The sequence below is a fragment of the Typopeltis vanoorti genome, chromosome 7 (assembly GCF_054136105.1).
Source record: "Typopeltis vanoorti isolate ZY-2024b chromosome 7, IOZ_Tvanoo_1.0, whole genome shotgun sequence".
Taxonomy (NCBI): domain Eukaryota; kingdom Metazoa; phylum Arthropoda; class Arachnida; order Uropygi; family Thelyphonidae; genus Typopeltis; species Typopeltis vanoorti.
Window position 1 is genome coordinate 12,439,244 of NC_143555.1, and position 27,401 is coordinate 12,466,644.

The following is a 27,401-nucleotide window of genomic DNA, read 5'->3' on the forward strand; positions in this document are numbered from 1 at the left end:
TATCACCTAACTTGACCAACTTTTTTCTGCAACACCTAGAAGATAGAATTTTTACTCTTGACTCAAAACCAAAATGTGGCTAAGCTAGGACAATGACGTCTTTGCAGTTTGGAGTTGCATAGAACCTGAACTCTACTCATTTCTACAAAAAGATCAACACCCTGCATCCTCATATCAAGTTCACACTAGAAAAGGAATCAAAGGTATTTATTTTCTTGATGTACACATCTAGTGCAAACAAAATCAGTCCATTTCCACTTTTGTCTACCGAAAACTAACTTTTTCAGGTTGTTATATCCACAATACATCAACTCACCATCCATCTCAAAAATATGGCATCATAAAATCTTTAGTATCCAGAGCACACAAGATTTGTTCTCTGAAGAATTCATAAAACAAGAATTGGAAATTATCAAAGAAACAGCCTTACTAAATGGATATAATCCAATAACAACCCAAGAAATAATTAAATCAATGATCTCCTATAAATCAACCCAGACAAGAAGCCCACAGGACTCCTATACCATATATTAAAGGCATCTCTAAACGTGCGGCAAAAATTATGAGAAAATATCAACTGATTGCTACCTACAAATCCATCAACCAAATTCACAACTTGCTACCTTCTCTAAAAAGCAAACTCTCACCAATGATGCTACCTGGTAGCATCATTGGTGACAAAGTACCATGTTTGTGTAACTTGTCTTACTATGGATAAACAGGAACACCTATAAATAAACTTATCTCTGAACATCAAAGACCACATCTAACTCATCAAACCTCACAAATCCAGTTTTGCACAACATGGAATCAAAAATGCTAACCACAGGATCCAATGGCAAAACACCAAGCTACTACATAGATCCACATATAAGAATGTTTATATAAAGAAAGTGCTAAAGCGTTACTTCATAGACCTAATCTTAATCGAAATGACTGTCTTACTGTTCCAAAAGTTTGGGAAATTGTTATCCCATGTTGTATCAAATAATTTATCTGCTACATTTTAATTTAAGTAATGGTAATTTCAGCCCAATATTTTTTAATCCATGAATGTGACTGTATATGTAGAGGGATTTCTAAGCATGCGCACTACTGTTTTTTGAATTCAATTCCTATTGTTGTTCGTTAGTTAACTATGATGTCTTATGATACACATGATGAAATATTTACATAAAAAAGTTTTGTGGCATGTGTGTTCTTCTATAGGTTAGGAGACAGCCTGGGGCTATATCATTTTATGAGGAGTTAAAAGGTAAGGAGATAACTGCTGCTCAGTGACTGACCAATGAGATATTTAACAGCATCAATGTGTATGAATGTATTCCAAAGGTCAAAATGTTAATATCGATTTGACTCATCAATTTGACAAGTCAAATTGATGAATGAAGAGATGAAGCATGAAACTTGGATGAAGACGGCACTTCAATAATGGTAATAATTAGTTGCATGAAGAATATAAAGAGCAAATAAGGATGGTGACTGAGTTGGTAAGGACAGCAAAAGTGCATTATGGACAAAAATTGCAAATCAGGCAAAGAAAAATCCTAAAGGAGTTTTTTCGATATGTGGCATATATAATTATGGTAAGATGATGTTAGTGGATGAAAATGATAAATTCGTAACTGCTGTAGAGCAGAGTCAAGGTATTCAAAGTGAGCAATTCATCAGGGTGCATCCTCATGAGTGTAAAATCATGAGAAGCTCAAGGAAATGAAAGAAAACTTACTTGTGAGCGAGCACAAGGTATATGAGGAGTTAAGGAATCTTGATATCAATAACACAATAGGACTTGATCACAATGTTCCAGGGAGTTAGAGTCAGCCTTGGCTTATTTATCTGCTTAAGAACCTTGCAACAGCACAAGTCACAATGGAGTGAAAGGAAGGTCAAACTGTTCCACTTCACAAAGGTGGTGATAAGACAGGTTACAAATTATAACCCAATTTGTATATTTGGAGTTATAGTTGAGTTGATGTTGGAGAGGTTGGTGAGCACTAGGATCCAGAAGTGGCTTGATAACAGTAGTAGTATTCTGTGATAGCACTGGGTCTGCTAAATGGAGGTCATGTTTCACCAAATTATTTATGCCCTATTACAAAGTGACAAATATATTCGATAAGGGAGATGCATATAGATTTTGCAGTGAGTGGTAGTAGACAAGGACCTGAATTTCGTGAGTCACATTGCACAAATTGAGAATATCATTACATAACATTATGGTAATGAATGGAAGACCTTAGAGATGCAGAAATAGAGATCGCAGGGGGTGCTTAAGGGTCAAAGCTGTATAACTGAGAGGAGACCTCCACATAGCCTTTAAAGGAATGCGGAGAACCGACCAGGGCTTCTGACCTAATGTCCAATCCTCACCTTCTCGTGGTGCACCCTGTTGGGTATCTACTTTGATACTGAACGAACGAGGATGGGCTGGCAATTTGGGATTTAGCCGACCAAATTGTATTCTTATTGGTTAAACCAAAATAAAAAAATGATGGTACAACATGACAAAATTTCATGCCGGCTGGGGCGTCGCCCGGTTAAACAAGGCCCACGTTGTTTTCGCCAGGGAACCAGGGCGAACAGCGAAAAGTCAGCTACTGGAACAAATCTGAAAACAAACCCCAACTCAACATCACCAGAGTTAAAGATCGGTACTATCAACGTAAGAAGCCTGAATGGCAAAGAAATGGAGCTAGCTGAGGAATTAGATAAGTACCAGATCGACATAATAGGGGTGACTGAAACAAAAAAGACCAAAACTGGTGAGATCTTTCTGAGCAATAAATACAAAATGTTATATTCAGGCAATAACAATCAAGGAAAAGAAGGAGTAGCCATAGTATTCAACACAAAATACGAGGCTAATCTTCTTGAATGGCAGTCAGTCTCAAGTAGAGTAATGTGGGCAAATATGAGAATGGGGAACTGGACAATGAGACTTATTTGTGCCTATGGTCCCACAGAAGGTTCTACTAAGGTAGAAGTGGAGGAATTTTTTGAGGCTTTAGAAAAAGCAACTGACACAATGAAAAAGGAAAACTTGGTCCTTGTTGGGGATCTAAATAGTAGAGTAGGAAATGATTGTGAGACATACAAAAATATTTTGGGAAAATTTGGAGAAAAGAGCAAAGCTAATAATAATGGCAAATATCTGTTGGATTTCTGCTCAGGACATGGACTGGTTATTACTAACACCATGTTCCAACATAAAAATGTGCACAAATTCACATGGAGAGAAGAGGCTAGGAATAAGAAAAGTCTCATTGACTATGTTATTGTTGATAGTGATGTTTTCTCCCTGGTGCAGGACACCAGAGTGTACAGAGGATTTGAAATTGGAAGTGATCACTATTTAGTCTTGAGCAGGATAAAATTGAATTTCATATTGAAAAGAATAACATGTAAGAAAGTTTTAAAGCGAATAAAAGTTGAGCAGCTCTCAGATGTAAACTGTAGACTAAAATACAGAAATATTATTGAAAAGAAAATGAAAGAGTTTGAGAACAGGAATCAAACCTTGGAGATTCAGTGGCAAACTCTGAAGGAAACATTGATTGATTCTGCCAGAGAGGCATGTGGTGAGGTTGTGTGCAAGGATAAAAAAATCAGAACTCCCTGGTGGACACAGGAAGTTAAAGAGGCAGTGAAGGAAAAGAAGAAAGCATATCAAAAGTTCCTGGCAAATAAGTCAGCTTTTACTCTTACAGAATACAGAGACAAATGTAAGAAAGCTAAACAGTGTGTAAAACTAGCTAAACAAAAGTCATGGGAGGACTTTGGCAAGAATATAGAAAATAAATTTCAAGAAGGTGGCAAAATATTCTGGAGGTTGTTGAAGAAGCTTAGGAATGGAGGAAAGAGTGCTGTAAAATCAATTAGAGATGATAAAGGTGAAATGAAAACAGGAGAAAAAGATATCCTTGAAGTATGGAGTAATTACTTTGAAAAACTGCTAAATGAAACAAGCAGTGATGACAGCACAGTGATAAAAAACACTGACCAGGCATGCAGTCAGGAATACATATCCATACTTGAAGTAGAAAAAGCCATCAAAGGCTTGAAATGTGGAAAGGCAGCAGGAGTAGATGACATTCGACCAGAAATGCTGAAGTATGGTGGTATAAGAGTCTTACAGTGGCTGCACTGCATAGTTCAGAAAGCCTGGACAGAAGGACGAATTCCTGATGATTGGAGTAGAGCTCTCATAGTACCCATATATAAAAAGGGAAATAAAACTGAATGTGAGAATTACAGAGGTATTTCCCTACTGAGTGTTCCTGGCAAGATCTATGCAAGTATACTTGAGAAACGGTTGAGAAGAATTGTGGAAGAAAAGCTTGGTGAAGAACAAGCTGGATTCAGGCCAAATAGAGGCTGTCAGGATCAGATCTTCACTTTACGACAAATAGTCGAGAAAGCATGGGAATATAACAAAGATCTGTATTTAAGTTTTGTCGATTTGGAAAAGGCATATGACAAGGTGCCAAGAGAGAAGCTATTCAATACGCTGCAGTTATATGGTGTCAATGGGGCATTATATCAAGCAATACTTAGTCTTTATTTGAGTTGTGAGTCAGCAGTTAGAATTGAAGGAAGTACAGGAAGATGGTTTAATGTTAAATCTGGTGTGAGACAAGGATGTACATTATCCCCTCTGTTATTCATTATCTATATGGATCACATTATGAAGGAATGTGGTATTAAACCTGATATCAAAATTGGAGATGTTAATGTCAGCTCTTTGCTTTATGCGGATGATGTTATACTTCTAAATAAATCCGCTACAAGTCTGCAAGATTCTCTGACTAAATTGAATAGCTGTTGTAATAGATATGGTATGAGGGTCAGCAATAAAAAGACAAAGACAATGAAAATAGGCAGAATCATTGAAAATGTCAACTGTGTTGTGAATGGAGAACCTGTGGAACAGGTAAAACATTTCTGCTACTTAGGCACAATTTTTACTGAAGATGGTAAACTAAATATAGAAATAGACAACAGAATCAGCAAAGCTGGTATCGTGGGAAGTCAATTGAATAAATTTATATGGAATAAGAAAGAAATTAGTCGGAACACTAAATTAGCTGTATACAAGACTGTGTTCAAACCAATTTTAACTTATGGATCTGAGAGCTGGGTCAGAAGTAAAACACTTGACCAAAGTGTTTTACTAGAAACCGCAGATATGAGAGTCCTGAGAAAGATTAGAGGCGTGAACAGATGGCATCAATGGCAATATCATATTAAAAATGAGGATATTAGGAAAGAACTTGACATTGTGAGCATCCAGGAATGCGTTAGCAGAGCTAATCTCAGATGGTATGGTCACTTAAATAGAATGGGAGAGGAAAGATTAGCAAAACAAGTGTTCTCTGCCAGGTTGGCAGGAAAACGACCCAGAGGAAGACCAAGATATAGGTGGATTGATACGGTACAAAGTGCCTTAGACGATAGAAATATAAGATCTGATAATGTTGGAGTCTTGACAAGTAACAGACTGATTTGGAGGAAAATTGTAGATAGGAAGTTAGTAATGATGTAATTTTTTCATGTAGTACTGTCATATCCTGTACACCCCTTGAGGGTACATGGCAGGAATTTGATGATGATGATGATGAGGTTCCATTGTATAAGGCCTTGCTCAGGCCTAACATGGATTATTTTCAACAGATTTGATCCCCTGGTTTTGATGGTGGTGATGATGATATATTAGAAAGGATCCAGAGAAGACTGATTAAAGTAGTATACCTGGTCTCTGGAATGAAAGATACAAAAACAGATTGAAGAAATGGAATTTACAAAATCTCATGAATGGAAGGAGGAGAGGGGATATGATTAAGATGTTAAAGTTGGTAAGGGATTTTTTATGTGGAAGAAATTTTTTGCAGAATGGGAGAGGTGGTTGAACAAGGGGCCTCCCTGAAAACTGTATAAGGAGGGAGGTAGGAGCAGGTTCTTTGTATAGAGTGATTGGAATGCACTGCCTGACATTGTGGTAAATGCAGACACATTGAATAAGTTTAAAGCACAATATGATCATTTCTGTTACAATATGTACCTCCAACAATGAGTCTTGTTGAAAACTGGTGTCAAAAATATTCTCATGAGATTCCAACTATCTCCTATGGGTCCACTATGATCTTTCATAAATATTATATAATCACTATAATAAATTTAGTTTAATCCTTTATCCAAGTGTGTGCAAACAAAGTTTGCGCCTGAAAGTATCTTCAGGAGTGGGGTAAAGTGATACAACACCGGGCTACTCCTTGCAAAGGTGGAGCAAGCTACCAACACTCCTATCTCAATATCTCCCATAATGCAAAATATCACCTTGCAGATATGTATAATGTTATGCATTAAGGAAAGGGCCACTACCCAGACTAGTTTCGACCTTTATTGAGGTCTCTTCAATGGGAGTCACGCCCAAGTGGAGATACCAAGGCAGAAGCAATAGCAAGGTCATCTCCTCCTATAGGAGCTGCCAAACGGTGTGCCAACTTTATTAAATTACTCTGGATTTAGAGAAAGATGTTGAAAGTTTATTTTTCACTTGGTCAGACTATATGCATAACATTATACATATCTGCAAGGATATGGGAGATACTGAGATAGGAGTGTTGGTAGCTTGCTCCACCTTTGCAAGGAGTCGCCCGGTGTTGTACCACTTTACCCCAGTCCTGAAGATACTTTCAGGCGCAAATTTTGTTTGCATACACTTGGATAAAGGATTAAACTAAATTTATTATAGTCTGACCAAGTGAAAAATAAACTTTCAACATTATATAATCACATCACTATTAATTCAAGATATGTGACATGTGTGAGAGAGACATTAGCTTTCAACTATAAATTTTGTTCAATAAAGAATTATTAAATGATACATACCACAGGATTAGGACACCAGCTAATACAGTTGTAATGAAGTGATGCATTCTCCACCATCCTTTAATCCTAATACACAAGTGAATAAAACCATAAGCATACTGATATTTATTAAAATTACATTAACAAAGTCTCAAATCAATTCATATATTACTTCATAACAAAGAAAATGATACTGTAATCAATGTAAGTTTTTACAGACATTTTCATATTCTCTTGGCCTACAGGGATAAAAGGTACATCATTATCTGTAGAAAGTGGCTAAAAAATTAATTACATGTAGAAAGAAGGAAGGAAGATTGTTTTAATGAAAAAAAATGTTGTAGTATATGGAATGTAATCATATTTTACACAAATTTGTGGATCTAATATTCAAAAATTTCAGTTTAAAACACATATACTAAACTGTTGGCACTTCTTTGAGACAAGATAAATACTTTCTACTACAGAAAGCAGTTGAAAACTAACTAATCACTGCAACTTACAGAATGAGTATACCTATTGTAATTTTATTTTCAATGGAAACAATCTAAAATGATTATATTTCCATACATAACAATGCAGGTGCAGTAATTTCTATTGTTACACCAGTACTAGGTTCAAGACTGATCAATGAATATCTCTCTCGGTTATAATTATAAAATAGCAGATTTATTTTATTTTTTTTGCATTTTTTGGCAATAGGCTTGACAGGCAAAAAATAAAAAAATAATTTTTTGGTAATAGGCTAATTATTTTAGGCAAAATAATTAGCAATGATGAATAATTATTCCTTCCTGACTTCATGAAATTTAATATTTAAGGTCAATAGTCATATCAGCCTAACTATTTTAATGGACGCAGGAAAAACAAAATTATATTTAGAATGCATATCTTACAAACAGCCATAGGTTCAATTCTTGCAATAATGATGTAATATACAGGAATGTGGTTACAAAATGTACTTTTTATAACCGTGTATGACATTTTTTTTTTATATGGATTCAAGAAATATAAGTTTAAGAAAAGAATAAGTTTATGGCTTTCATAACTCAGTGTCTCTGAAAATTACTGGTATCTGCTGAAAGAAAATGAATGATAGGAATAAAAATGAAGAAGTAGAGTACACCTATACCTCTTTTTACGCAACAAATACGTTCCTAAAAATTATGCGTAAATAGAATTCGCATAAAAAGAACTACTGACTCCATAGAAAAAGTGAAGATTGGTTCCAAACCTGAAATATAAGCAAAATAATGAAAAAAACAAACATTAAATTCGTTAGGATCATAAGATTTTTATTTACATTTCATGGAGAACACACATACGTATAATGAATTTTAATAACTTTAAAAAAACATTCATTTCAGTTGTTTGCTAAGGATTTTATAAAAAAATTACGTTATTCGCTATTAGTTTCTGACAATAAACACGAAAGCTTTCGTTTTCGTGACACTGTAATATAACTAGAATTACTAGATATGGTATTAATTATCGTCATCGACTTCCGCCTCAACTTGCGGAATTCTTCTTGTCATGTATTGAACAAAAGTACCACTGGTTTTTTCAGTAGTTTTAGGTATGAACTCAGTTATTAATCGCTGTGTTGATGCTTTTATAAGTCACGATATAATTCTCTGTATGAAGACATTAACAACTTCAGCTCACATGAAAACTTCCCAGCGTGTTCTTCATTTGGATCACGTCGAGCAAAATAATTGCCTAAATAACTGGCCAGTTTAAGACCTTCTTTAATTATATCAGCAGTAAAAGTAGGATTATCTTGATCATTATCATCAACTTCTTCGCGTTCAGGAGTCTCAGAAACAATCTCCACTATTTCGTCTTCGCTAAGAGGTTTATCAATTAACAATTCTTCGATATCTGCCGACCCAAGATCATCGAATCCTTCTCTGCCAATTTCACAAGCCAAACTTATTATATTGGAGAATTCTGCAGTATGATTGAAGGGAACATGAGCATTCTCTTTAACACATGCAGGCCAAATAGCTTTTCAGCATGCATTCAATTCAGATAACAATAACCGAACCTGATCAATACAATCCATAACTGAAAATTTTTTCCACACATCCATAACTGACAGTGTTTCATCATCATTTAATCATTTCAAAATGTATTGAAATGTCCGTCTGACATAATATGTTTTAAAAGTCGCAATTACACCCTGATCTAGAGGTTGCAGCAATGATGTGGTATTGGGCGGCAGAAAAAAAATTGCACATTTGGATGTTCTATGGCAGGATGACCGGGTGCATTATCAAGAATCAAAAGCACTTTAAATTCGAGACCCTTGTCATTCAAATAGCATCTAACTTCTGGCACAAAATGTTTGTGGAACCACTCAGTGAAAATATCAACAGTCACCCAAGCTCTTTTGCTGGCCATCCAATGAACTGGCAATTTTTGAAAATCTACGCCTTTCATTGGCCGTGGTCTTAATGATCGATTTACGAGCAGTGGTTTTAATATCTGAACTCCTAAAGCATTAGAACAAAATAGGAGTGTTATGCGATCCTTTGCTACTTTGAACCCACCAACAGTTTTTTGCATTTTTAATACGCAAGTTCTGTTTGGCATTTTTTTTCCAGAAAAGGCCAGTTTCATCCATATTCCAAATTTGTTCATGAGTCCTCCATCTTCAATTATTTTAGCAAGTTTTTGTGGAAATGCTTTAGCGGCTGTTTCATCAGCAGAAGCCATTTCACCTTTAATTTTTATATTATGAAGAGCATGTCTTTTAATAAACTTAGCCAGCCAACCATTGCTTGCATGAAATTCATATTTTTTCCTTGATTGAGATGAAGTATCTGGCTGCAATTATTTAATCTGTTCATAAAATCTCAATGCTGATTGCTTGATGGAATTTCCGTCAACTGGCATTATTTTTTGGACGTTATCTTTTATCCACATCACTAAATCTTTTTCGGCCTTTTCTAGAACAACATCTCTTGTGTATGATGATAATTTCACACTAGATTTGGTACCAGAATATACCGCTTTTCTAATAGCCTCTTCATTTTTCTTTATAGATCTCACAGTTGATTCACAGACTCCAAAATGCTTACCCACAGCCGTCACACCTTCCCCAGTTTAAAGACCATCTAAAATTTGAATTTTTATATCCAAGGAAACGGCTTTCCTTTTTTTTTTTGGTTATCGGCAACATCATGTGAGGGCTGGATTAAAATCTTTGGTTAATGAAATGAAAGTTTGAAAATTACATATAGCTTACCATTCATTATTTCTTGGCAAAATTATTAATTTTATAACACAATTTTTATTTTGATTTCACTTAAAAAATGCAAACGAAAAAAGGCTGTAACTGTGTTGTCTACTCGAACACCAAATTCAAACTGCTAAGAACTGCTTTTTTATGCGCAATCAGTTATGTAATTCGGGGAATTCCCAATAAATGAAATTCGTAAGAATTTAAAATTTTCTTAATTGAAACAAGAATGCAATTCTACAAAATTCTCAGAATTTTCTAGAATTTGGAATTTTCTTAATCGAAATGAGAATGCAATTCTACAAAATTCTCAGAATTTTCTTGAATTATGGATTTTTTCCTAACTTAGACTTTAGGTTGGTCGCGCAAAAGTGAATAAAAATCACGTAAAAAAAAATTATTTTTGATATCCCAATTGCATAAAAAAAATTCGCATAAAAAGAGGTTTAGGTGTATATTATTTCAGGGAGATATAGGTGGGCAGGGGTGTTATAAAAGGTAGTGGAATGTTACAACAGCAGATAAGCCTGCCGTATCAATATGAGGGTGGTCTGAAAAGTTCTCGCCCTAACAATGAAAAAAATAAATTTATAATTTCAAAATTATTTTTATTTTTCAACATAATCTCCCTTAAGACTAATGCATTTCTTCCAGCGATGCTCCAGCGCCATTGTCCCATCATTGTAGGTTCTCAGTAAGATCTGCAAAATACCCCTCAACAGTTGCAATCACCTCTCTATTTGAAGAAAAAAGCTGACCAGCAAGGAAGTGTTTTAGTTTTGGGAAGAGACAGAAGTCAGGGGGACCAAATCTGGGGAATAGTGTGGATGTTCCAACAATTCATAGTGCAGATGCCTTAATTTTCCTATTGCCAAAATACTTCTGTGGGCAGGTGCACTGTCCTGATGAAAGATGATTTTTTTTTAATTCTGCAAAACGGGTCTTTTCTCACAAATTTTTTTCGTCAAGTCTGATTAAAATATCGGGGAATATTATTCTGATCTGGTTCAATACCATATCAGAATAATATTCCTCAGTTATTGTGTTACCGTTTTCAAAATGATTAATAAACAAAATGCCTTTAGCATCCCAAAACACCAATGCCATGACCTTTCCTGCTTAATGGAACCAACTTTGTCTTCTTTGGCGCCGAAGAACCGGCTTCTGTCCACTATTTTGATGTTTGGATTCTGGTGTGTAACGGTGAATCCAAGTCTCATCCATAGTAAAAAATCGATGCACAAAATCAGTTTTATTCTTGTTAAAACGCTCCAATCACTGTCCAGAGATTTTCATGAGAGTGCGTTTTTGATCTGCTGTGAGCAAGCCATCTTGCAGAAAGCTTTTTCATATGCAATTCTATATGCAATATATATCCTACACGTTCTTCTGAAATGAAAGTCTCAACATCTCAACAATTTCTCGCACTTTGACTCGCCGGTCATCCAATACCATATCGTGCACTCAATCAATGATTTCTGGTGTTGTTACACATTTTGGACGTCTTTCACATGGATCATCTTCAAGTCTGGAATGGCCATGTTTAAACTCGTTTGCCCATTTCTTAATTGTCGAAAACGAAGGAGAAGAGTGATCAACCATTTATGAACTTCGAATGAATTTCTTTTGGCATTAAACCTTCTTTTACAAAGAATTTTATAACCGCACAATACTCAATTTTATCCATTTCAAGGGTACAGACAATACATTTGCTTCAGACAGCTGTATAAAACAAACTACCTGATAGAATGACTTGCAATTTCACATGGATGCTTATGACAGATGTACCAACTTAGAAAAAAAAAAAAATCTTGTGTTGCCGTCTATGGTCGAGGCTGAGAACTTTTCAGACCACCTTCATATGGAATGGGATTATTTTACAGACCATGGAATGTAGAGGATGCTGAATGGAAAATATTCACACAAATTAGCTTAGCAGATGCAAGGTAGACGATCATTATAGGAGATTAACTTTGTTTTCTCTCTGTTAATACTGCCCCCATACACGATAGATCAAGGAACTTATAAGCACATCACTTTTGTGATTTGGGTGCAAGTGAGGATTGAGAAAGTTTACATAAAGAAAACAACAGTTGTCCAACATAAAGGGATGTTGGGCAACTGTTGCTCTTGTTTCAACAAAAAGTGGAAGAATGTTGGTTGACAGTTCAGCAGAGAAGTGACCACCATGGAAGTACCTATAGAACAGAAAGTGCTGAAACATTAAGATATAGAGATTATAATGAATTCGTAAGGGAGGGATCATCTATGAGAAACTACTCTCATCTGGACAGCATCAAGAATTTTTCAGGAAAGTTTTCGATGTACCGACCAAAAGGTGCAAGTAGCATCCTAAGGATGGGTAAGATTAGGGATTTGTATAGTTAGTTGCTGGGTGGGTGAAAAACACTTTTGAGCAGAAGAGAATGCATAGTTTTTTAGATGCTGAGGAAGCAAATTATGTGATATGTTTATGCTAGGAGAAGTGCGAGATAAATGGTAGTCCAAACAGAGAGATCTGACTGTGTCTGGTGATTTCTGCATTAATGAGAGTAATAGGCTAGCTGAGATCTCTTTTGTGAGAGAAAAGGCAAGATTGCATTTTAGTGGCAATGAAGATGACTAAATTGTCTTTGACCCAGTGAAAGATAGTATGGAGATCAATTTTTAAGACACTAGTTGCAGATGATCCTCAGAAGATTGGTAGGTTTGAGAACTGGATCGTTTGTCAAATGAATAGAATGAATGAGGAGTACTATCATCGGCAAATATGTAAATAGGATTAGTGGTGAGTAGGTCATTAATGAACAGGAAAAAAAGAATATAGATGACAGAACAGAGACTTGAAGCACTTCTGCATTTATGGGGAAACTTGAAGAGAATTCTTGTAGATAAAGCTTTAAATTTTTTTTCAGGAAATTACGTTATTAATTAAAAATTTTTATTTATTATTATTTATTATTTTTATTAATTAGAATATTAATTAAAAACTTGAATCAATACCTTCCTATATTTCAGCAATGTTACACTGCCATCTTCAAGGATCACAAAACAATGATACATGCATGTAGACACTAACATTAAGCAAATGAGGCTGAAGTGGGTCCCTAAAGTTCCTAATCGTGCCCCCTAGCAGGCTCAAATAGGTTGTCTTGGCCATTGGGATAATATTCTTAGAATGCAAGCTTCCCAAATTTGGGGCAGTTTCATGCACCGAAATTTGTTGAGGTTTGGGAAGTTTTTCAGAGCTGAGGCTGATTAAAGGAATAATCTTTCATACTTATACCTGCTGCAGTGTAATAAAGTATTCTGTGATAAGTGCACAATGCATGGTCAGCAAGTCCTGAGTGGCTGTACTGGTGAAACCAGATGTAGTCCTTGTTCGGATATCCTAATATTGGCTGTCCTGCCTGTATGGCCACAGTAGGATAGTTCACAACTGCAAGGGACCTGGTATACTCCAGGTAGGCCTAGGGAAAGTGGCTGGTCTTTGCTGGAGTGGATAAGAGATGCTAATTTCTTATGTGGTTTGTAATAGATTAAAGGTCATATTTTCTTAGAATTTTTGTTAGTTTTTTGGATGTACCCTGGATATAAGGAATGATGACAGATTTAGAATAATCTGTTATGAAGTGGGAGGATGGGGGTTGTGGTTAACTGGTTTTAATATTTTTTTGGGGGGTTTGTAGCCATTGGCTAAGAAGATGTTAAGGATATGATTAAGTTCAGTAGTTAGGGCATTGTTATCTGAATTTATTAATTTTGTTCTGTTATATAGGGCTTTTATAATCCCATATTGTTGGGAGGGAGGTATGACCTCTGGTGAATGTGTCTACCTGGATGTGTAGGTTTTCTGTAAACAGAGAAAGCCAGGGATCCATCAAGCTGGCATGTAATCAGAGTGTCTAGGAAATGGAGACTTGTTGTTTTCATCTTCCAAGGTAAACTGGATCCTGAGGAGGTGTTGATTGTTTAAGTGTTGCGAAATTATAAAGTATATTTAGGCAATGCAGCCAAACAGCGAGTTAATGTGGGACAGAGTTTAAGGCCTTTTCTTCAAAGGTCTTCATAAAGAAGTTGGCTAGGGATGGAGAGAGGAGAACCCATGGCTGTTCCCTCTATCTGTTTGTAGAATTTTCCTTGCAAACAAAATAGCCTTAATTCATGAACTGAAATATTGGGAGGAAATTTGGTTTGGATGAGGTCTAAGGTATCTTTGAGTGGGATTATAGTGAACATCGAGTCAATATCATATCAAAATGACATGTAGGGAAAGACCAGAGAGTCATTCTGGTTACCAGATTACAGAAGGTGGCAGGTAGACCCAAAGATGTAATTTGTTTAGCAGGCTTTTGTCAGATGCAATCAAAATTTCTGGAATTGTCAAGAGCAACCACGTTTCTCCAAACATGGTTGCTCTTTTCACATCACGTCTACATCACTCACCACTGAACACATACGTGCTGCACTTTTCACAGCATGTGTCCAGGGATGGGTGGTATAGACTAAGAGGTCAGCATGTGGTATGCTAATATATGAGAAATATGCTATGAGAGAATATGAAAGTTATTGAAAGAAGAAAAATTGAAGAGTGAGAAAGAAAAGACTATTAGCCACCTGCCTCAATATGACAAGACAGAATTCAGAGGAAGGGCCATGGTTGCTAAGGGGTCAATAAGAGTTGTGTAGGAAAAATGGGATGCGGTTTATAGATTTGTGGAGTAAACTTGATGGATGAAAACACTTGAATATGCCTGACAGACTGCATTTCAATGGTTTTCGAGTTACATGTTGGTTTGGATTTATTGCCAAAACAGCTCAGACTATGAAGCCAGTGTATTATGGCTGATAACCGTGTGTTCTAATGGCAAGTTTCCTGTTTTGCAGGACGAATTCCACCTCTATACAAGACTAGCTAACTCACCTTCAGTTTAAAAAAGGTTCTTCATATGTACTAGATGAGATTCAAGCCAAGATCTTTCCAAACAAAGGGAATCATCAAAACAGACTGAGCTATGAAGGTTCCTTTTGAAGTTAGATGTTTGAAGAAAATGTTGTTCAGTGAGAGATTGAAAGTGCAAATTCAGGTAATCTAGAAGGTGTTTAGGGAGGGGGCATTGGCATGTGTCTAGCCACCCCTGGGGCAAATGAGAGAGTACAGAAATGATTGTTGGCTGGGTGCACTTTCCAAGGTTTCAAATCATGAGTTGGTAATGAATCTATGGACTCCAAGGTGGTGTGAATAATAATATATAATAATCATGATATTACACAAGGGTAATCGTGAACCTACGTTCTGTTGAAATCCTGTACATGAATGCCAGAAATATTAGAAATAAAGGAGAAGAGTCGTTGCCATTGTCAGCTCAACTTGACCAAAAAGTATAAGCATTGGAAAGACCTAGTTGACAAAAAATGATATAGTAACAGGGAATGAATAGAAGGGATATTGTATTTTCAGAGGTTAGAGAGAATAGGATAAGAAGGTTATCACTTATCATAGCTGAAGAATTTCAATCAACAAAAATAGAAGTTAAGGAGGATTTTAGATCTGAGGAAGATGGTTCATTTGAGGCTATCTTGTGAGAGAGAGAGAGGCCAATAAAACTGAACATCAGCTACTGCCATAGATGGACCAGGGTGGAAGTGAGATCCACAAGAAGATATGGATGCCATGCACCAGTGAATTAGCACAACGAATGCAGACCGAAGACAGGGAAGAGCACACAGCAAGATGGAAATGGAATTTATACAGTTACTAAGGGATAATTAATGAAACAGCACATGATGGAGAGGACCTTCAATTTGAAGATCTGTATTCTCGGCTGACGAAAGAAGCAGACAAATAAATGATGAGCGCCACTCACTATTTGGCCAAACTACAGTGCCCCAAATACTAAGATCCTGACATAGCTTTCTAGCAACTGTTGAACCACCTAAAAACCCTCCAGAGACAAGACTTCAACAATGGTTTGCACTATACCTAGAGAATAATACTGGTATTCCAACAGCCAAACATCTTCCACATGGTGCCCACTTGGACTAAAATACTTGGGAAAGTATTGTGGTGGTGGTGGTGGAGGTGGGCGGTAGATGGCGTTGATGGAGATGATTCGTAGTAGAGGTTCAGTGTAGTGGTTGAGACAGTTGTAGGTGTTCTCCTGTGATGAGTCTTGGGACTCCTTGGAGGTGTCAGGAATAATAATAACAACAAAAGCCTCAGACTATGAACAACAGGACACTGCAAACAAAACCTCATCAAATGGGCTACCTTGCTGGACTAGATAATTGTGTCTGGGACAACTCAATCCATGCAACACCTTTCTTGCCCCCTTCTTTAATCATGTTGCACAAAAGAAGGCCTTATATCCTGCACAGATAGAGCAATTGATTGTGCAAGATTCTGGAAGAACATCTGACCATATTTATTGTATATAACTTATGTAATTTCTTTTTCCTTCAAATTTTACTTATTCTCTGTATAATTTACCTACTAAATTTAAGCTGTTCTCATTTGTAACGTATCCTAATTTGTTGTAAATATTTGTTGTTGTAAATGTTGTACCAATTACTTACTACTGTACCACTTGTGTTTGGTTATGAAATAAACAAATGGAGAGGACCAGTGGTTTAAGATTGTTGGATCTGATAAAAACATCAAGAGAGATCTACAAACTAAGTATCTATAACGCTTGGTTTCTAATTTACATATTGTCTTTTGCATCACTGATTTGTGATTGGTTGGTCCTTGGGATATCAATTTTAACTATAAGTTTTTCTTTTTAAGAACACCCCAAATATTGAGATTTACATAGCTAAACTGATCTTATTTTAGCTTTAAAATGTGGTTTTGGTCACATCACATGTCTTCTCTTAGTTTGTTTTTCCTTCATGGTTTAGTGTAAACCTACACACACACACACCATCACCATCCAACATAAAAGCTAAATATTATTAGTACCTTCAAAAAAAGAGCTCTAACCATTTGCTCTGAAAAATAAGGTTTCAAACAATAAGAAAAATATTTATGAAGAATTACTACATCAGGAAAACAATCAGAGGAATGCAATCAAAAATAAAGATTACAATAAGACAAATAAATCGAGGAGTACGTCACGGTTGCCCTCTCTCACCAATTTTATTTAATATATACATAGATAAAATCATAAAAGAATGGAAGATAACTAATGAAGGAGGATTCAAGATAAACCATAACACCAGATTAGCTACTCTTCTTTTTGCTGATGACCAAATAATCCTTGGAAATAATGAAGATGAACTACAAAAATCATTATGGAGTCTAAATAATCTGATAAAAACATATGGTATGGAAATATCAACCAACAAAACAAAAGTCATGGCCTTCAAAGGTGCTAATCCAATAAGAAGCAAAATAGTAATAAACAACAAAATAATAGAGCAAGTAAATACATCATTCAAATATTTAAGTTGCACAATGTCATATGAAAATGAAGCTGATATAGAACCAAAGATATCAAACTTTTTAAAACAGGCATTATAAATAAAATTTTTAAACCCAATTATGTACAAAAACACACACGAATAACAATCTACAATACAGTAGCTAAACCAACCTTACTTTATGGCAGTGAGATATGGACAATAAAAAAAGCAGATGAAAGAAGAATTGAATCATTCGAAATGAAATTTCTGCGCAGAACTGAAGGAGTCACAATAATGGACAAAATGAAAAGCAGCGAAATCAGATAAAAACTTGGAATTACAACCTCCCTAAATGAAAGTTATTTGCTATAGAGAAAAATGGAAAGGACACATACTAAGAATGAATAGAAGCAGAATACCTAAACAAATTCTAAATTACCACCCAAAAGGTACTCGATGCAGAGGAAGACCCTTAAAAAGATGGAATTGAGTCCGGAACAGGCCACTTGGCCTATAAGACTGGAAAGGAAGAAGAAGAAGAAGAAGACAATAAGACCATAATCATTCCTTACATAAGGAGAATATGTGAAAAAACAGAAAACTGCAAAATACAATATAGAGAGTACATTCAAACCACTCACAAAATTAACTTAATCAGCTTCTCCAAAGATTTTTCATCCCTTACTGGCACTAAGGTATAGCAAATTCAATGCAATTTATTCTAGAAGGGAGAAACAGGAAGTATAATTCCAATAAGAAAAGAACAAAAATGACACATTCAGTTCCTTAATTATGGAAAATCAGGCCTTTCTGATCATGCCAGAAGTGACTGGAAAAAGCATCTATTCCTTACTTTGTACTAAAAGTTGTGTAAGAAAATTCAAAGAAACCTGTGAGATACTAATCAGTCATCCTAATCTCAACAAGAATGATGTCTTACAGGTCCAAGAGCTTGAAAGGACCATCTTAAACCCATATAGCAGGAGTGTTCAACCCGTCGATCGCGATCGACTGTGGAACGATTTTTGGTCGATCTCTTGTGTATTCCTCATTACTTACAAATTTAATTAAAACTGAAAACATAATATTTTATTTATCATTATTTTGTATTATTTTTAATTCGCTTTAAGTGTATTGCTATTGTTTATTTTTTGTTAAAATTGTCAAATCAGTAATTTTCTTATAAGTCCGAGTAAATGAATTAATTTGGATCAGTGGAAGTCAAATAGCGAGCCGAGTGAATAAAATTATAAGTGAAGTGTAAAAACTCGATTGTAGCTTAAATATTAAATATTCCAAAGCACATTACATTGATTTTTTACTTAGGTTAAGCCTGATGTGAATATTGCAAAAAAAATAAACTTTGTTTGCCTCGGTATAGTTTGTATTAGATGTTCTTGTAAATAACTCTTTTGAAGCTAACTGTATATACTGCTTTAATAAGACAGTGGCAGTGGCATTAGAAAGATTGTTATTGAAACTTGTATGTATGAGAAAAGCTTGCAGGCTCTAAATGTAAACATCTCCAAAGTCAGTCAGAAAGAGTTCAAACAACTTTCCGATGGCCGGCAACTTGCAATCAAAAGAAAGCGGAGGAGAACAAAAGGCATGCCGAACTTGAAACTTAAGATGAAAGACTCATACCGATTCTTTGGGGGTTGCCAAACTTCATGCAAGGTCTCAAAGGAGGCCTAATAAAAAGGGAATGAAGCAAGCAGAAGGGGTCCTGGTTCCAGAATTGCTGTCAGAGAGGAGGCCGCCCGGTCCAGAGTCGCCGTCAGAGAGACTACCCGGATCCACGTTGCTTAAGAGAGGAGTATCCTGCTTCCAGAAAGGAGCTTCTCAGTTCGAGACGTCGCTAGAGAGAGACTACTTCTAGGCCGCAGACAAGGTCTCAGATTGCCGAAAGGAAGAGTTCCAATTGCCGGAGAAAAGTTTCCAGGCCAGGTTAATGTCCGTTTTCATTACAATTTGATGAATCAAACAACTTCACTAATATTGCTCAGTTAATTGAATTTATTTGCATGGTATTTCAAGATTATTCAAGTAAAGAAGAACTTTTGAAAATTATCTCATTATAGGGTAGAAGACATTTTTTCAGCATTTGATGAATTTGTGAAACAATACAAACTCCCGCTTTTTAAACTTGTGTCTATTACTACCGATTACTCCTGCAATGATAGGTAATAAATCAGGCTTCATTTCATTATGTAAAAACGACGACAAATATCCAGATTTTTTAACGTACCACTGTATTATTCATCAACAAGTACTGTGTAGTAAAAGATTAAACACTAAAGATGTTTTGGATATTACATTTAAAATTGTAAATTCTGTTCGAGGAAAAGACCTGCAATGGCGGTTATTTAAATCACAGGCAGATGATGATAGGAAATTTCTGTTATACAATATGTTCGCTGGCTCAGCAGAAGTCAATTTTTAGAAAGATTTCTTGTATTAATTAACGATATAAAAAATATTCTTGATGAAAAAGGAGATATTTATCCACAATTGAGTGATAAAAGATGGTTGTTACACTTATCATTTTTAGTAGATTTATGTACGAAATTAAGCAATTTAAATTTAGAGTTACAAGGTAGAGATAAAAATTTAATTGACATGTTAAGTTCAATAAAAACTTTCCAACAATACTTACTTTTATCAAAGAAAATATAAATGACTGCAAATTTAGACATCTCCCATATTTATTAAAATTTTTTGAACAAAACCAAGAAATGCTTCACTATGATTTAAAAGAATTTATTCGTGAAATAAAATTAGTTGAGGAAGAAATAAATTCAAGATTTAAAGATTTTAATAAAACTGAAATCATTGTATCTTTTATCAATAATCCATTTCAAAAAAACTTGAACATCACAGAAATTTCAAATAAAATTAGTGGGCTGTGTGATATAAAGCAAGCTGAAGTAGAACTTGAGATAATAAACATTCAGAATAGTTTATATTTAAAATCAATAAACAATGAAGTCATTTGGAAGTATGCACATGAAAAATTCCCAATATTAACTGATATTGCACGAAAAATTCTGTCGTGTTTCGGATCGACATGCTCGTCAGAATCCGCTTTTTCAAATATGACTGTCATAAAAAATCAATTAAGAAACCAAATTACAAATGATCATGTGGATGGTTGTCTGCGATTGGCCACTTCTTCATATCAACTTGACTATGAAAATATTGCGAGGTCCAAATTTCACATTAATTTTTTTTTTAAATCAACCAGCATTTCCTGTAACTTGTGAGTTTGTAATCAATCTGTTGTTTTTTTTAACTTTGGTTTTCCAAAATAGAGAAATAAATATTTTATTCCAATATATATATAATTTTTTTGTTGTATTAAAATAATTAAAAGTGATAAATAAATTTTTAAATACACAAATAAAGTTTTTAGTTGTGTATTTTTTTTTTAGTTGTTTATTTGTGAATAATCAGATATCAGGTTGGGGGAACGTGCTCTATATAAGAGAGTAGATCGCCGAATAACTTTTTATAGAAAAGTAGCTTGTGTAGTAAAAAAAGGTTGACCACCACTGCCATATAGCATCTAGAAATAGGATAGCAGAACAGGACTGCAGAATTTGAAAAATCTCCAAATACAAAAACACCAGAAAGAATAGAAATATAGATCAATATGTAAACAGTGGGCAATACACAGAACTTAAAAAATAACAAAACTGTAGAGTATTGTACTGTATTAGCAATTGATGTAGTTCCACTTAAGTATTAATTATAAATTTTATTATTTTTCTCTTTTAACTTTTACATTGCCAGAGATAAGGCTAGGGTCAACGGCTTACCAGAGCAGTAATAATGCAGCTTGTATCTCAGTGTATACATGTATTCTTGATGATGACCTCGATATAAAGCTCAACATGTTAAGTTTTTTAACACTCCAAAAGCCAAAATTTATCTTTATATTAGTTTTTCAGCTCTCATGATATTTAGATTTCTGGTTTGGTGGATGGTGAAAAGTAACAATGTTCAAGAGATACTTGTGCCATAATGATCAGAAATGCCTAAATGCAAAGTTCTCATCATCAAATTCTCAGCATGCACCCTCAGGGAGTGTACAGGATATGACATTAGTAATATCCTGTATACTCCCTGAGTATAAAGGAAAAAGTTACATTATTACTAACTTCAGATCAACAAGTACACTCCAAATTAATCAGTCATCTGTCAAAACTCCAACATTATCAGATCTTATATTTCTGTCTTCTAAGGCAGGGGTCGGCAACCTTTTCAGGCTCGCAGACCACATTCAAATTTTATTTTTAATAATCAGGTCGCAAGCATTTAATTAAGAGAAAATAGTGAGTGAAAAAAATACTTGTTATCAATTTTTATTATATCAATCTTAAAAAACACAGAAATATTTAAAGTATGAGATATACTTTATGTCTCATGCTTGAGACATAAAGTATGTCTGTTTCATGCTTGCTTCATTTTCATGAAACAAGCATGAAAATGAAACTCAATGTTACTTTGTTTTTACGTGATAATTTTTCATTGAGTTTCATTTTCATGCTTGTTTATGCATCACAATATGGGTGTATCTATGCTTAATGTGCCTTTTGTGGTTATTTTCCCTTAGCCAAATTATCTGTATCCGCTTTCCAGCCAAAAGGCTGTGGGTTCGAATCCTGCCGTGACATGGATGTTTGCGATTGTTTTTGTGAAAATGCTAGTGGTGGTTGTGGGCAGTAGATGGTGTTGGTGTAGTTTGTTGTATTTGGTGGATTGAGTGGCAGAGTCAGAGCTGTAGAGTAGGTGCCCTCCCTCGATGAGTCTTTGGACTCACTGGAGGTGTCACTTAATAATAATAATATCCACTTAATATAACCTGAGGTGCAAATTCGAATCGAAGCATGCAAATGTTCATCAGCCAGTCGAGAAGAAAATTTATTTTTTTTAAACTGAGGGCAGAAAATGCTTGTTCGCAAATGTATGTGGTTTTAAATGCAATTATCATCTTTGCGAAACTGATTATTCCTTCAAATTTTTTTGGTAAGCATCGATAAAATTTTTGGATATTTTCAAACAAAAATGCGTTCTTTAATGTTTCATTGTGTTGTAATTCCAAAACTTCCATCTGTAGTTGGTTTGGTACATCATCAATGTCGACATTAAAAGGGTTCAAAAATAATTGCATTTCGATGCTATTTTTATGAAAATCCACAAATGCACAAATTATTTTTAATTTATTATTGATATTATAAAATGTATTTAAATAATTCAACATACAGGCCCCATGCCATGTAAGTATGGTCAGCCTTTTATGGGCCCCCAAAAATGAACAATTGGGCTGTCGGTTGCCGACCCGTTCTAAGGCACTTTTTACTGTATCAATAAAAACATCTTGTCTAATAGTTCAGGTGCAAACTTGTTTGCTTAGACTTGGATAAAGGATTAAACCAAGTATATAATTTCTTGGTTTCTTTAATTTATAATTTATCTTGTCTAATCTTTAAAAGGTACCTGTGGCATGACTATAAACAACAAATACGCGATAACCACAATAATTAACTTTAATGAAATGAAAGTAGAGATATTTTGTACTGAAAATAACAGTACATCAGTGCATAGAAACAAGCAAATAAAAAAAAACAGGAATACAAGGTACAATTAATAATTAATATTATTAAAAACTATTTTTGATGATTACATAAAATAAGAATCTCCCAAACTTTTGGTGGGGAGAGAGAACAATCATTCCGATCTGGATTTGGCCATTTTCACTAAAAATTGTGCCTAAATGGGCGAAATGTTTTACTTGTTTCATAGGTTCTCCATTCAGGATACAATTGATGTTTTCAATGTTTATGTCCATTATCATTGTTTTCTACTGATTTTTCATACCAAATTTATTACAACAGTTATTCAATTTACTCAGGAAATCTTGAAGACTCGTACTGGATTTATTCAGAAATATAAATCATCTGAATAAAGTACATAGCTGAGATTAACATCTCCAATTATCATATTAGATTTAATACCACTTTCTTTCACAATGTGAACCATATAGATAATGAATAACAATGTGCATCCTTGTCACACACCAGATTTAACATCAAACCATTTTCCTGTATCTCATTCAGTTCCAACTGCTGACCTTCAGCTTAAATAGAAGCTATGTATTGCTCGGTATAATGTCCTGTTTACACCATAGAAATGTAACATTTTGAACAGCTTTTCTCTTGGCACCTTGTCATATGCCTTTTCCAGATCTATGCAACTCAAATAAATCAACTTGAATATACAAATCCTTGTTATATTCAAGATGATTTATCAACTATTTGTCTTAAAGTGAAAATGTGATCCTGACAACCTCTATTTGGTCTGAACCCAGTTTGTTCTTCACCAAGCTTCCACAATTTTTCTTAAATGTTTTTCAAGTATACTTGCATAAATCTTAGAAGGAACACTCAATCACCTTTGAAGGAAATACCTATGTACATCTAACATTCAGTTTTATTTTATAAGCAAACAAAGTCTATAATTGAAATATCTTGACATACAAACACCGTTTGCCTATACTTGATTAAACCAAGAATATAATTTCTTGGAATCTTTAAATTATCGTATAACCAAGTGAAAAATCTTTCAACATTTAGCCTTCAGAATATTTTGCCACTTTCCTGATATTCATTTTCTATGTTCTTACCAAAGTCTTCCCATGGCTTTTGTTTACCTAGTTTTACATGGTGCTTTGCTTTCTTACATTTTTCTCTGTATTCTCTAAGAATTCAACATGGCTTAATTACCAGGAACCTCCTGAGTCCACAATGAAGTTCTGATTTTTTTCTATCCTCCCACACAACCATCATGTGCCTCTCCAGCTGAATCAATGTTTCTTTCAGGGTTTGCTACTGTATCTCCAAAGTTTGGTTCTGGTTTTCAAACACTTTTATTTATTTATTGAATGATGTTTGTGTTTGAGTCTACAGTTCACATCTGAACGCTGATCAACTTTAATTTGTTTTAAACTTTCCTACAGACTTTTCAATATGAAATTTAATTTTATCCTGACCAAAACTAAATGGTGATCACCTCCTATTTCAAATCTTGTATCCTGAACTAGTGATAAAACATCGCTATCAACTATATCATAGTCAATGAGACTACTCTTATTTCTTGCATCTTCATTCCATGTGAATTTGTGCAAATTTTTATGTTGGAACATGGTGCTAGTAATAACTAGTCCATGTCCTGAGCAGAAATTCAGCAGGCAGTGACCATTATTATTAAGTTTGCTCTTTACTCCAAATTTCCCAAAACATTTCTCTATGTCTGGTAATCATTTCCTGCTCTGCTGTTTAGATCTCCAACATGGATGAACTTTTTCTTTTTCATTGTGTCAGCGAGCCTTCTCTAATGACTCAAAAAATTCCTCCATTTCTTCCTTAATAGAACATTCTGTGAAACAATAGGCACAAATAAGTATCCGTGTCCCATTCCCAGTTGCCCATATCACTCTCCTTAATATTATCTGTCATTCAAGATTATCCTCGTGTTTAGTGTTGAATACTATATATAGCTACTCCTTTTCCCTGATTGTTATTGCCTCAATATAGCATTTTCTATTTGTTGCTTACAAAGATCTCACCAGTTTTTTTTGTCTTCTTTGTTTTCAGTCACACCTATTATGTCAATCTGATACTTATCCAATTCTACTGCTAGTTCCATTTCTTTTCCATTGATGCTTCTTATGTTGACAGCACCAATCTTGAACTCTGTTCATGTTGAATTGAGATGCATTTTGGGATTTGTTCCACTAGCTGACTTTGAACTGTTCGTCCTGGTTCCCTGATGAAAATAATTTGCAGAAGACACTCCTGCCGACATGAAATTCTGCTGTTGTTACAGTGTGTTACATTTTACATTGTGTTTTAAGCCAATGACAATACAATTTGGTTTGCTAAATCCAAATAGCCATCCTGTCCTCCTTTGCTCGGTAGCCAGGGAGATACCTAAAAGGGTGACCACAAGAAGATGACTGGATGTTAAGTAAAAAACTCCAAACCTGCATTCCTTAAAAGACTAAGAGGGGGTTAAAAAGCTGTGTAACCACAGTAATGCATCTTTGATCCTTAAATAACCCTTCTCCCTAAGTAGAGTTCTCATTATAAATAAATTAAATGAAATAAATAAAAGACAAATGCAAGTGGAGATGTAATTGATATATATATATATATATATATATATATATATATGGGGAAAAAATCTATCAATGTCTGATAAGAATAAGTTTCCTAGATTTTTGACAAAAGGAGAGGGTCATTAAATCAGAATGCCTCTCCTTGTCAAAATTCTGGGAAATTCTCATTATCATCAATATATTTTTTTTTCATTTATATATCAACTATTACATCTCACCTACATTGCTCCTTATATTATTATTATGATTATTATTAACATTTGACCTCCAAGGGGTCAGGGAGTCATCATGGGAGGTACACACTATTGCACACAATGCTCATCCAACCATGCCTTAAACTGATTCAATGTGTCTACATTAACAACACACTCAGGCAATGCATTCCACTTACCAACCACTCTCCATGCAAAGAACCTACTCCTCACTCCTCTGCTCACGCCAGTTTCCAGCGATGACCTCTTGTCCTATCCCCCTCTCTCATTCTATGAAAAATCTCCTCCATGTCAACCAGATAACAACCCATGACTAGCTTATATGTCTCAATCATATCCTCCCCCCCCCCTCATCATCCTATTCACGGGGCTCTGCAACTTACAATCTCACAATCTGTCCTCATACTCCACATTCCAAAGATCACTGACCACCTTTGTGAATCTTCTCTGGACCCTTTCTAACACATCCTCATCACCATGAAAACCAGGCAACCAAATATTTGTGCAATAATCCATGTGAAGTCTGATCAAGGCCTTATATAATGGTATCATAACCTCTATTTCTGCATGCCAGGGTCCTCTGCACCATTGCCATTATCTGATGTGACATCTTCACAACTTCTGCAATGTGGTCCCTGAATTTCAGGTCTTTGTCCACCATTACTCCTAGATCTCTCATCTCCTCTACTTCTGTTAAAGTTTCTCCACCAAGTACATACTTTGCATCCCATTGTTGCTTACCAAATCTCAACACCTTACACTTCACAACATTGAACTGACAGGTCCACTTAACTGCCAATTCATGCAATCTGTTCAAGTCCTCTTGTAAGCCATAACATCCACTTGACTCTGCACTATCCTCCCCAGTTTCGCATCATCTGCAAACAGCTGCATATCACCAGTTAAACCCATTCCAATATCATTAGCATTCAAACTGAACAACATTGGTCTCAATACTGATCCCTGCAGCACACTACTAGCGACCTTTCTCTTTTGAGATACCGTACCCCCATATACAACTTTCCGATACCTATCTGACAGCTAGTCACTGATCCAACTCGGAAGTCTGTTATCCATTCCCCCGTCTGTTTCAATTTACTTAACAGCTTGTCGTAAGGCAGTATAAAAGCTTGTGCAAAATCCAAGTATATCACTATATATGCATCTCCCCTGTCCAAGGTATTTGTCACCTTGTTATAGTACATAAGTAAAACATGATCTCCCTTTAACAAACCACAGAGAATACTGCTGTCATCAACCCATTTCTGCCTCCTACTTCTCACCAATCTCTCCAGTACCTTCACCACAACTCCAGATATACAGACCGGCCTATAATTTGAAGCTGCAGTCTTACCACCACCTTCATGAAGTGAAACAATTTTATCCTCCTTCCACTCTCTTGGAACCTGTGCTGTTGTAAGACTTTTATTAAACAAGCATGCCAATTCCCTGGAACATTCCCTTAGGATGTGCAGTGATATGTCATCAAATC

At 35.2% G+C, this 27,401-nt stretch overlaps 1 protein-coding gene across 1 annotated transcript in view; it reads right to left on the reverse strand.

Moving 5' to 3' along the window:
- LOC150104487 (transmembrane protein 120 homolog) overlaps positions 1–27,401 on the reverse strand; it is a 281,398-nt gene that overhangs the window by 117,279 nt on the left and 136,718 nt on the right. Inside the window, exon 7 of the mRNA XM_090395665.1 lies at positions 6,892–6,957. Coding sequence (XP_090251791.1) covers positions 6,892–6,957 — 66 coding nt within the window. The remainder of the gene's footprint in view (positions 1–6,891; positions 6,958–27,401) is intronic.